This window comes from Theropithecus gelada, chromosome 15, assembly GCF_003255815.1.
Source record: "Theropithecus gelada isolate Dixy chromosome 15, Tgel_1.0, whole genome shotgun sequence".
Taxonomy (NCBI): domain Eukaryota; kingdom Metazoa; phylum Chordata; class Mammalia; order Primates; family Cercopithecidae; genus Theropithecus; species Theropithecus gelada.
Genome location: NC_037683.1, coordinates 99601579 through 99613897, shown reverse-complemented (window position 1 = coordinate 99613897; position 12319 = coordinate 99601579). Strand labels below are relative to the sequence as shown.

At 42.8% G+C, this 12319-nt stretch overlaps 1 protein-coding gene across 5 annotated transcripts in view; it reads left to right on the top strand.

Moving 5' to 3' along the window:
* Positions 1 to 7224: 7224 nt before the first annotated feature.
* The window catches only part of TUT7 (terminal uridylyl transferase 7), a 65138-nt gene continuing 60043 nt past the window's right edge, over positions 7225 to 12319 (top strand). For 2 of the 5 annotated variants that reach the window (XM_025360089.1, XM_025360087.1), the window contains exons 1-2: positions 7225 to 7441; positions 8480 to 9030. In XM_025360089.1, coding sequence (XP_025215874.1) covers positions 8511 to 9030 — 520 coding nt within the window. In that variant the 5' untranslated portion in view covers positions 7225 to 7441; positions 8480 to 8510. The remainder of the gene's footprint in view (positions 7442 to 8479; positions 9031 to 12319) is intronic. The other 3 variants (XM_025360088.1, XM_025360086.1, XM_025360091.1) reach the window with 3 other exon arrangements.

Genomic DNA, 12319 nt, shown 5'->3' with positions numbered 1-12319 from the left:
GGAAAATCAAGCAAAACAACTAAGCCAAGGCATGCTAAAAAAAGGTTTGAAAGGAAAGCTGTAAGGAAATACAAGGGGAGGGGTTGTTAGATATGGGTCCTAAATTTCTTTTCAAAGAATCAGTATGTCAGTATGTTCAATTCTTTGCCTTCTACTTTTAAACTTAACTTCCTTATATAGCAACTTTTTTTGATTACTTACTCCACCCTGACTTATTCCGATTACCTGCCCTGTCGTAACCATTTTTCCCACCAAACCCCTCACCCCATCACTCTCTTTAAATTAGCCACTCGAAATTAGTTTAGCCTGTGCAGTCTAACCCTAGCCAATAAGGGAACGACATAGCAGCAGGGGCCACGTGCGTCAGGGATAAGAATTCCTTCCCCTCCCTTGTCCAAGTGTGCGCTCACCATTGCTCCATCTGTAAGAGCACACCCTTCTATAGAAGTACCTTGCCTTCCTGAGAATCAAAAAGAAAATTTTTATTCGAGTGCTATTTCTTTTGTGGCACCAAAACTTTATATATAACATCACTATGTTACCAAAGCTGGTCTCAAATTCCTGGGCTCAAGAAATCCTCCCACCTTGACCTTCCAAAGTGCTGGGATTATAGGGTAAACCACCATGCCCAGCCTATAAGCCACTGTGCCGGCAAAATTTTCCATAGAAGGCTGATTTATGGGTTATAAATTAGTTATGATTTGTTTTCCTTTCCATACAGCTTGTTTTCATTTTCTTCCCAACTTAAGAGTATATTTAACGTTGCTTCTTAGACAATGTGCTAGTCATAAGCCTTAGTGTGAGAGAGTTAAGAGGAAAGGTAATCTATAATGAAGATCAACAGTCAAGAGGAAAGGGGTCTTCTCTGGAGCCCATTAGTCACTTACAACATTTTACAAAACCATATAGATAAAGAAGAAGGTTAATCTATGATGAGAGAAACAAAGGCTACAGCTGCCTAGGTTATAGCTGCTTAGGTTACAGCTGCCTGTCAAGTGACTCAGGCTCCATAAGCACGTTCCTTTAAGGTCCAAAAAATTTAAAGTTCCAACAGTTTAGATTTTGAATTCTTTTTACAAGACAAAAAAATACACCAGGTAAAATGTTAGATTACAATTTAAATGGGTGGACAGGGCTGGGTGTGGTGGCTCACACTTATAATTCCAGAACTTTGGGAGGCAGAGGTGGGCGGATCACCTGAGTTCGGGAGTACAAGACCAGCCTGGCCAACATGGAGAAACCCCATCTCTACTAAAAATTCAAAAAAATTAGCTGGGTGTAGTGATGGGCACCTGTAATCCCAGCTACTCAGGAGGCTGAGGCACGAGAATCGCTTGAACCTGGGAGGTGGAGGTTGCGGTGAGCTGAGATCACACCACTGCACTCGAGCCTGGGCAACAGAGCGAGACTCCGTCTCAAAAAGATAAATAAATAAAATAAATACATACATAACTAAATCGGTAGTCAGAATAGGCTGCCTTGAGAATGTGACCTTTCAGCAAAGACATGAAGGGAAAGAGGAAGTGACCAATACAGACATCTAAGAGAACCTGTTTTAGGCTGAGGGAACACCCAGGGCAAAGCCCTGAGGCTTTGTGATGGAAGAATTGCAAGGCTAGCATAGCCAGGGTGCAATGTGCGTGTATGGGAGGGAGTGTAATGAAAAAAATAGTTTTCGCTCTATTCTCACATTCAATGCAGCACATTTCTGTGACCAGATAAGTGGAGGTTGGTGATTTCCCCACATACCAAGTATTGGAGCTTAGAAAATCATGCCCCAAGTTGTGGCACTTTGGCATGGCTGAGTACTTTTAAGGGGGAAATTGAAAGGGCTTAGAAATCAATCTCAGAACCAAGGACTGTCTGATTTTCTCTTGCCTCACCCCACCACCCTCACCCATCTACAGGCAGGGAGGGACTTTCTCTAAACTTCCTCTACCTGATTAAGGGAAGTTTCTGCAGAAGAAATGCAATTGTCTTAGACCCCCTCCTTGGAATCTACACTAACTAGAGAAGATGAACTTGTGTCTCAGGAGAGCCCAGGACAATGTACCTGGACAGGTTTTTTTGGTTGTTGTTGTTGTTTGTTTTTTTTCTAGACAGAGTCTCACTTTGTTGCCCAGGCTGGAGAACAGTAATGCAATCACAGCTCACTGCAGCCTCAACCTCCCTGGGTTCAGGTGATCCTCCCACCTCAGTCTGCCGAGTAGCTGGGACTACAGGTGTGTGCCACCACGCCTGGTTAACCTTTTATATTTTTTGTAGAGATGGGGTTTTGCCATGTTGCCCAGACAGGTCTCAAATTCTTGGGCTCAAGTAATCCTCAGGCCTCAGCCTCCCAAAGTATTGGGGTTATAGGTGTGAGCCACCACATCTGATTGGACAGACTTTTCACCTATTTTTTAAAACCATTTTTCTAGTCTGAAAGACTTTTTATCTGTATAATAAGAAAACTTTTGCTTGCCACACACTTACTCTACCATCACCTTTCAATGACTTTGGCCACCACCTCCCCATCAGAGGCCCTGGTTTCTTTCTGTAGCTCAGAGTCCTATTTAAGCTTCAGCCATTTGGCTCTTCTTTGAGTTTCATACTTTGTTTGCCTCTCGCTAGCTTGCAAGTTGATAAATCAATATGTCTTTTCTCCTGTTAATCTACTGTCAGTTTGTTTTATAGATTCAAACCATCAAAACTTCTGAGGGTATAAATTTCCTTCTGCCTTTACAGAAGCAATTATATCAACTTGGTGTCCTATAATTCATTTCAATTCTATCCACCTGGCAATAGTGTCAGATCCCACAGGTGAGGGCTCAGCCCTACAAGCTTGCCCCCACTTCAAATAGCAATCATGAGTCAAAGCCACCCATACTTCTGACTAACTGGTTTCTGAGGTTCCCGTGTCCCCAGTAGCCCAGAGAACTCAGGAAAACACGTTTACTGATTTATTATAAATGATATTATAAGGTATACAGATGAACAGCCAGATGAAGAGGTACACAGGGCAAGGTTGGGGGGCAGGGCACAGAGCTTCCATGCCCTCTCTAGGTGAGCCAATGTCCAGCACCTACATGTGTTCAACTATAGGGACTCTCATCAAATCCTTTTGTTCAAGACTACTTAGAGAGCTTGATCTCCGGCCCTCTCCTCCCCTTCACAGAGGTCAGGGGGTGAAGCTCAAAGTTCTAACCCTCTATTCCTCCAATCACTTGGTCTTTCTGGTGATTAGCCCCCATGCTGAGGCTACGTAGGGCCCCCACCCTAAATCATCTCATTAGCATAAACTCAGGAGTTTAGGGGCTCATTATGAACACGGAAAGACACTTCTATCACTCAGGAAATTTCAAGGATTTTAAGAGCTCTATGACAGAAACTGGGGACAAAGGCTAAATATATTTTATATTATACCACTGGGGTAAGAGGAATAAGGGCTGAGATCGGTAGGTAAAGGGAAAGGCCTTGAGCCATTGAAGGACTTTGGTTTTTGCTACCACAGAAGTTGTGAGCCAGTGAAGTGTTTTGAGGGGGAGCTCAGTCTGGCTTTTAACATGCATTTTCTGGCTACTGTGTCAAGAGTAGATTGAAGGAGCCAGGCACAGTGGTTCACGCCTGTAATCCCAGCACTTTGGAAGGCCGAGGCAAGTGCATCACCTGAGGTTGGGAGTTCGAGACCAGCCTGACCAACATGGAGAAACCCCATCTCTACTAAAAATACAAAATTAGCTGGGTGTGGTGGCTCATGCCTGTAATCCCAGCTACTCCGGGGACTGAGGTGGGAGAATCGCTCGAACCCAGGAGGCGGAGGTTGTGGTGAGTCGAGATCATGCCATTGCACTCCATCCTGGGCAACAAGAGCGAAACTCCATCTCACAAAAAAAAGAAAGAGTAGATTGGAGGACAAGGTGGAAGCAAGTGATAGTGGTGAGCATCTGGCCGGAAGGAGAGAAAGTGTGATAAGTTACTGGACGCCGGACAGATTTGAAGGAGGAACCAACATAACTTGCTAACAACGTGGATAAAAACCACTGGCATTTAAGCATTAGAGCTCTAAAAACTGAAAACCAAACCAAACCAAAGAAAATAAACCACTAGGGAAAAAATTCGGCTGATAAAACTATGAATATAATTCCTGTATTTCTCACTCCATGGCTGTATAGAAAAAGAGCACTGGGTTTGTTAAAAGTTGACTTGTCAAGATGTACTACAATGTTAATTTCAAGATAGAATTACAAGAATGTCAAGATGTATTACATGTATTACAATGTTAATTTCAACATAGAATCACAAGAATTTCAAGATGTATTACATGTATTACAATGTTAATTTCAAGATAGAATCACAAGAATATCAAGATGTATTACATGTATTACAATGTAAATTTCAAGATAGAATTACAAGAATGTCAAGATGTATCACATGTATTACAATATTAATTTCAAGATAGAATTAGAAGAATGTCAAGATGTAGTACATGTATTACAATGTTAATTTCAAGATAGAATCACAAAAATTTCTAGATGTATTACAATGTTAAGCTCAAGATAGAAAATATATTGCAACATATGAGGCAGTATTAATGTCCTCTGAGCATAGCTTAACAGTATATAGCAGCCTTTGCCCTCACATTTCCGCTCCAGGTTGTTGGAAATATGTCAAGACCGTGAAGCAATCACCACAAAGATTCTGAGAAACTCATTAATCCTTCCAGTGACATCCAAAGAAAAATCAAACCAAAATTTCCAACCAGATTGTAAGGATTCCTAGGACCAACTTAAATATCCATTACAGCATAATATGGACAGAAAAAGGTATATTCTGTTGTCAGTATATTTTGATTAGTACTGCATCTTATTTTAGAGAGCCTGATTTGTCCTCAAGATGAATCTTAAAAGCAACTATTAGAATAAAAGAAGTTGGGCTTTGGGAAAGACGTTGAAGAAAATGCAAATTTAAAACATTTTATTTTTTAAATTTATTTTTGAGAGAGACAGGGTATTGCCCTGTTGCCAAACCTGGAGTGTGTTGGCACCATCATAGTTCACTGCAGCCTCCAATTCTTGGGCTTAAGGTATCCTCCTACCTCAGCCTCCAAGGTTGCTGGGACTACAAGCAGGAGCCAAAGTGCCCGGCAAAAATATTTTAAATCCGACCAGGCCTGGTGGCTTACACCTGTAATCCCAGCACTTTGGGAGGCTGAGGCAGGTGGATCGCTTGAGGTCAGGAGTTCAAGACCAGCCTGGCCAACATGGTGATACCCCCCTCTCTACTAAAAATACAAAAATTAACCAGGCATGGTGGTGCATGTCTGCAATCTCAGCTACTAGGGAGGCTGGGGCAGGATAATCACTTGAACCTGGGAGGCAGAGGATAGAGAGAGCCAAGATCGCACCACTGCAGACCAGCCTGGGCAACACAGTAAGACTCTGTCTCAAAAAAAAAAAAAAAAAAAAAATTTAAATCCTTAGAAAGATGTATCCTCTGCTGCTACTCTAGAACTCTAGGTGGAGGCGGAGGTTGCAGTGAGTGGAGATCATGCCACTGCCCTCCAGCCTGGGCAACAGAGTGACACTCCATCTCAAAAAAAAAAAAAATGTATTCAAATCCTTAAAAAGATGCGTCCTCTACTGCTACTCTAGAACTCTAGGTGGAGGCAGATTTCTAAACCAGTTCTTTTGTACAGGAATTACTGGTTTGGGTGGGGCGTGATGACGCTGCTGTCTCAGAATTAATGTAATCATGCTTCATCATACTCCCTTTTAGACTCTATATTTTCAAGGCCACTGTCTGCCTGTTGAAGAGATTATCAGTTTGATCCTCATGTATTTTCAGAATCAAAATATCTAAGTAAGGAATTATATAAAAGTTGTAGGAATGTGTTTTACATCACTTTTAATATAGCCACATGGTTAATAACAGCCTCATATTCAGGGTTTGGATTGCAGCAGTGCCATTTACTTCACTGCAAGTGCTAAATGTCCTCATCTTTAAAAGTGGGATAATGATAGAGTCTTCCTGAAGTTGTGAGGATTGTAGGAAGTTAAGGCTGGGTATGGTGGATCACCCCTGTCATCCCACCACTTTGGGAGGCCAAGGTGGGAGGATGGCTTGAGGCCAGGAATTGGAAAGCAGCCTGAGCAACATAGAAGACCCGTGTCCCTACAAAAATAAATAAAATAAAGGAGTTAGTATTTGTAAAGCCTTCACAGCAGTTACTGGCATAGCCAGTACTTTGCGTGTTATTATTTTAAGGCCATTGCCCCATAGGACCTGATAGCTTTCCATTTACATGCTTTAAAAAAGCAGAGAAATGGAAACTCGATTTTCCCAACGCTCCCTAATTTCACTAGTTGCTTGATGCTTTTCAAAGCATTTAGAACACTGCAAACAGCAAGGAAGGTCATACAGTAAAGAAATAAAAAGCAATACCGAGTTCGAGGTGTGCGTTCTTCAAAAATTCGAATTGAACGCTCCCCGGTCACCCCTTGCCATTACACATATTCTTCGAAATGTATTGATTTTTTTTTTTTTTTTTTTAAGTAAAAGTAATCCTTACACAACCTAAGAAAAAAGCAGAGCATTTTCCTTGACCACTTTGAGATCTGGGTGAGCAGTGGATGTTTAAATGCCGGCATTTCTACAAGTCGGCAATTAAGAATTCACGAAAACATTAATCACTCCGAATTATCAGAAAAACACTAAGAGCGCTACGAGGCCTCGGAGCCTTTACTACCCCTGGAAGCAACCGGTGAGCACCCTGGGGCAAAGCTGAGGCCCCGAGCGCGGGGAAGGCGGCTGTGCCCGACCGCCGGCTCCGCGTCCCTCTCCGGGTGCATAAGTCTGGGCTTCCGCGCCTTTCCCGAGCATTCAGCGCCCGGAGCAGAGAGGGGAACCAGAGGAGCGTCGAAGCCCGGAGAGAGAAGGAGCAGGCGCTGCTCTGGTAAGAAGCTCGGGCCTGGCCCCCGCGCGCCGGCGAACCGGCTAGCCGGCGAGCCAGTAATCCGCCCGCGCTAAGGGGCGCACCCGGGGCTCAGACGCCGGGCCCGACACCTGGAGGGAGTGCGCTGGGGCACCGGACTGGACTGGCCAGGCGAGGCCAGGCGCGGAAGGCGGAGCCAGGCAGGGAGGCGGGGCCGGAGCGTGGGCAGGGCACCGCGGGGCGGGGCGCGGCGCGGCGCGCGTTTCCGGTGTGCGCGGCGGAGCGCTAGGGCGGGGGCACAGTCGGCTCCCAATCGCGCACAATGAGACAGCGCTGAGCGCCGGAAGTGGGGCCGAAGGAAAACACGGAGAGGGAGCCCGGCCGGGATAGGAAGAGGCTGGGGACCGCGGCGAAGGTGGTGAGTGCTCCTGGGCGCCTTCTGCCAACGTCCCTGCCAGACTCGCCTCCGGGCTGATTCTCCAGTTGGTTTCCTGGACTCCAGAGTAGTGGTCCGGCCTGGCCCCGGAGGTACGTTGGTTCCATCCCCCGCCGGCTTCCTCGCACCAGTTTGGGTGACCGAGGAACCCCCAGGCCGGCAGAGACTGAGCTCTCGGGTTCGAGTCCGTGTTTTCACTTTTTGTCAGACTGCGAGCGCAGAAGATGGGATTTGGGTCAAGACATTCGGCTCTGGCCCCCTGGCTGGCAGGGGGAACCCTGGAACCCTATGGAGACAGCAGGTCACTTCCTGCTTCCTGGTCCCCACGGTGGCTTCTTGGCCAGGAGTGCAGGGACGCCTCCTCTTTCTCCACGTCGGTCTCAAAAGGGTGGAAACTAAGGCAGATCGGTGGTGGAGCGGTCAGATGGGGATTGAAGAGGAGTGTCATTCCTCAGGAAATTGCTGTTCCTGACAAAACCAAACTTGTTTGGGGTTGGAAAATGGGGATTGAGGAGGTTAGCTGGAGTTGTCCCTTGATCGGAAACCCAGCCCCTTTGATTACGGCTGCACCTTGGTCGGGAGCCCAGCCCTTCCGTAACCTAAGCGCTCAAAGCCAGTCTGTCCAGAGTAGTGGTGGTGAAGGAACGGAAAATTGGAGTTGAAAGATGTAGTACTCCGTTCACGTAAAGTTTCGGTGTATAACACTTACAAGTAATTACCAACTTAAAAAAAAAGACTGTTTCGGTAGTTTAGTAATAATATTGCCTTGGGATGAGGTTTTCTTTGAAGAGAAACGCTTTGTTACAGAAGGAAAAGCCGACCATACTTGGTTTGAGTAGTACTCTCTACTATGCTACCGTTCTGGAACCTATAGAGCTTCTCTTATTCACAGATTTAATCTTCATGCTAAATAGTAAGTATTAATTTTCATGAAGACTGTTAGAGGACCAAGCCTCCCAACCTCTAGAGTACTGCACTGATTATTAAGAATGTGATAGAATTTTTATTTTAAAAAAATAGGGAAAGAGTTTCACAGGCTTTGGGCATCTGTACGATAAATGTGTTATTTTGTATACTTGTATGATATCTTGTTATATAGTTTGATATTTTCCCAAAATGCCTTCTTTCAGGTGCAAAGTAAGAAAATTGAAGTCAAAGACCATGGGAGATACAGCAAAACCTTATTTCGCGAAGCGCACTAAAGACCGGGGGACTATGGATGATGATGACTTCAGAAGGGGTCACCCCCAACAAGATTATTTAATAATAGATGACCATGCTAAAAGCCATGGCAGTAAAATGGAAAAGGGCCTTCAAAAAAAAAAGATAACACCAGGGAACTATGGGAATACCCCCAGAAAAGGACCATGTGCTGTTTCCAGCAATCCATATGCATTTAAAAACCCAATCTACAGTCAACCTGCTTGGATGAATGACAACCACAAAGATCAGAGTAAGAGATGGCTGTCTGATGAACATACTGGTAATTCGGACAACTGGAGAGAATTCAAACCTGGACCTAGAATTCCTGTTATAAACCGACAAAGAAAAGACTCCTTTCAAGAAAATGAAGACGGTTATCGGTGGCAAGACACAAGAGGCTGCAGAACTGTGAGACGACTGTTTCATAAAGACCTAACAAGCCTAGAAACCACGTCAGAAATGGAAGCAGGAAGTCCTGGTAATGTTTTCCAACTTGTCAGATCACAACCTCAGAGTCAGCAATGTCTTATTCTTTTTCATCCAAATGAGTTTTGTTATTTTCAGCAATTTCGTTTTCAGTTTTTCATAGTTTCTGTTTTAAGAAGTGGTCACTTAGTATAATTATTTTAAGGATTGTAATCATGATATTTGGGCAGCTTCAACACATTTCACATGTTGATCCCTTTAAAAGTTTACTTTGCCCCAAGGCTCATTTTACTTCAGTAAACATGTTTTCTGTAACGTGTTTTTTACAGAAGAGGGTAGCTATATGCCCCAGGGGATCATATCGTAATTGCTCAGTGGTTTTTGTGTTTTCAAAATTATGATTATAATTTTGTATTTGAATAATTAATATGTTCATAATATAAATGACAGAATATAAAGGTTGTTTTTTTAAAAAAACTTGTTGATGTACAAACACAGTATACACTGCGTATATCTCCTGCCACAGGAGATACATCTTTTGGGTATAGTGTCATTGTCCCGAGATGAATAATCTGAGATCTTTGTTTTTCAAAAGGGATCATGACAAACAGGTTGAGAAACAAGTTTGGAAAGTCAGAAATAGATTCAAGCTTTGCTGTTTGGTTTCAGTAAGACCAAAACTAATTTCTCAGTGCCCTCACATGCTTGGTTAATTGCCCCAAAGGGATAATAAGGAGGTAATATGTTTTTCTAAAAGTAAAAAGTAGATTTTGTCCACGTGGCAATGATTTCTACAAACAGGAAGGTTATTTTTATCTAATGGGTAATATTTACTGAAATGAAATAAAGTCACAAATTGGATGGAAAAAAATGAAACAATATCATAGTTGGAAACATGGACTTGTAAGTTTATTGACTGAAAGCATTTTTTAGTGGTCGTACAGAATGTGCCTCAAACTGGCCAGCATTTTTAAATAAATTTTTTTAGTTTAAATGCATTCAGGGAATATGGACACTTTCTAGATCGCCCGATGCCTTTTCATGTTTTCTCACAGTGGCCAGTTCATACACAGGTTACCTATAAGGTGTTTGAGTTTGTGTCCCATGCATATGAATACTTAAAAGCAAAAAGGTTGTCTTTTATTTTTACAAGGTCTTAGGATAAAAATGAAAGTCTCAAGTGCTTATTGATATTAAATGGGGGGAAATGTGCTATTTGGTATTTTTTTCTTTTTTCGTAGATTCTTCTAGTTGTCAGATCCATTTATTTTTATTTTATTTTATTTTATTTTTTGAGATGCAGTCTCGCTGTGTCACCCAGGCTGGAGTACAGTGGCGTGATCTTGGCTCACTGCAACCTCCGCCTCCTGGGTTCAAGCGATTCTCCTCTCTCATCCCCCAGAGTAGCTGGGACTAGAGGCGCGTGCCACCACACCCGGCTAATTTTTGTATTTTTTATAGAGACAGGGTTTCACCATGTTGGCCAGACTGGTCTCGAACTCTTAACCTCCAGTAATCTACCCACCTTGGCGTCCCAAAGTGCTGGGATTACAGGTGTGAGCCACCGCACTCAGCCTGATTTTTTTTTTTTTCTTTGAGACAGTCTTGCTGTATCACCCAGGCTGGAGTGCAGTGATGTGACCTCCTGTCACTGCAGCCCCTGCCTCCCAGGATCAAGCAATTCTCATGTCTCAGCCTCCCGAGTAGCTGGGACTACAGGTGCACACCACCATGCCCAGCTGATTTTTCTTTTTTTTAAATAGAGATAAGGTTTCTCCCTGTTGGCCAGGCTGGTCTTAAACTCCTGACCTCGAGTGAGCCACCCGCCTCGGCTTCCCAAAGTGCTGGGATTACAGGCGTGAGCTACCGCACCTGGTTCTCAGATATTTTTAAATTGGAAAATTAAGAGTATATATCAATATCAAGTAGCAGAAACAGAATGAAGTGTTATAAAGGCGTTAAGTAGTAGGGAGACATAAAACTTAAATCTTTAAGCTAGAAATAGCTTAAAGAATTATCTGATGCAGCACTCTGTTGTGATATATCAAAGATGTAATCACAATTTTACAAATCAGGGAGCTGCAGCTCGGAGAGGTTAAATTTACACAGACCTGTTTATGCAGAGCAGTAAATGAGGAAGTAGAACTTAAATTGGGGACTCTGCTACTCTGGCCATTAACTCAGCCTCGCTGGACCTGAAATCCTGACGGCGGAGCTGAACATTTCTTGATAATTTCTGGGCTTTTAATTTGTGCTTTTCTTTGTTAAAAATTGTGTCTATTTAAGTGTTTCTGTATTACTGTGTCTAGGTGGGATGTGGGCAATTTTGTTACCTATAGTCAGTCTTGTAGAAGTTGATCTTGAAAACCATTTTACTTTATTATTATTATTATTATTATTATTATTATTATTATTATTATTATTGAGATGGAGTCTCACTCTGTCATCCAGGCTGGAGTGCAGTGGTGCGATCTTGGGTCACTGCAACCTCCACCTCCTAGGTTCAAGCAATTCTCCTGCCTCAGCCTCCTGAGTAGCTGGGACTACAGGCATGCACCACCACACCTGGCTAATTTTTGTACTTTTAGTAGAGTCAGGGTTTCAGCATGTTGGCCAGGGCTAGTCTCGATCTGCTGACCTCCTGATCTGCCTGCCTTAACCTCCCAAAGTGTTGGGAGTACAGGTGTGAGCCACCACACCCGGCTGAAAAGCATTTTAAAAAGAAAGTTTGTCAAAAATTTGCAGCTAGACATTAAAAGGAACTGTTTGCTGACCACAGAAATTTATGTTTTCTTATTTTATTTGTATTCTTATAAAAGCAACTAAAGAAGTTGCTTTTAAATGTATTTGAATAGGAGATTAATTTTGCTATCTTTTTATTGGAGGTAATTAAAAAACTTGCATGTTTTCCCTGTATGACACACAGGTATATGCTTTCACAGTTATTAAGTAAAGAATTTTTCAGTTTCTGTCCCTTGAAAATCTTCACATAGGAAGCATTAAGCTTTGGTATAACATTATTTACTTTAGAGAGATTCAACTGAAAGTATAAACTAAAAAGGATCTCATTAAAGAGATTGAAATTTCTTTATCAAAATTGTGTCTTAATAAGGAAGGGTCTTATTCAACAATGTGAGAAGATATAATGGAAATTATGATACATTTGCTTTTTGTTTTCCCCTAAATACAGTACTACCTTCTGTTTTTTTCAGCTCTACATTACTGCCCCTACTTTAGCCCTCAAATGTCCTAGATTGCCAATTTAATGTATTTGGGACATTGCCATTAATGATCTTAGCTGGAAAGCATCCACTCAAATACATATGTCCTTTGTGAACCAT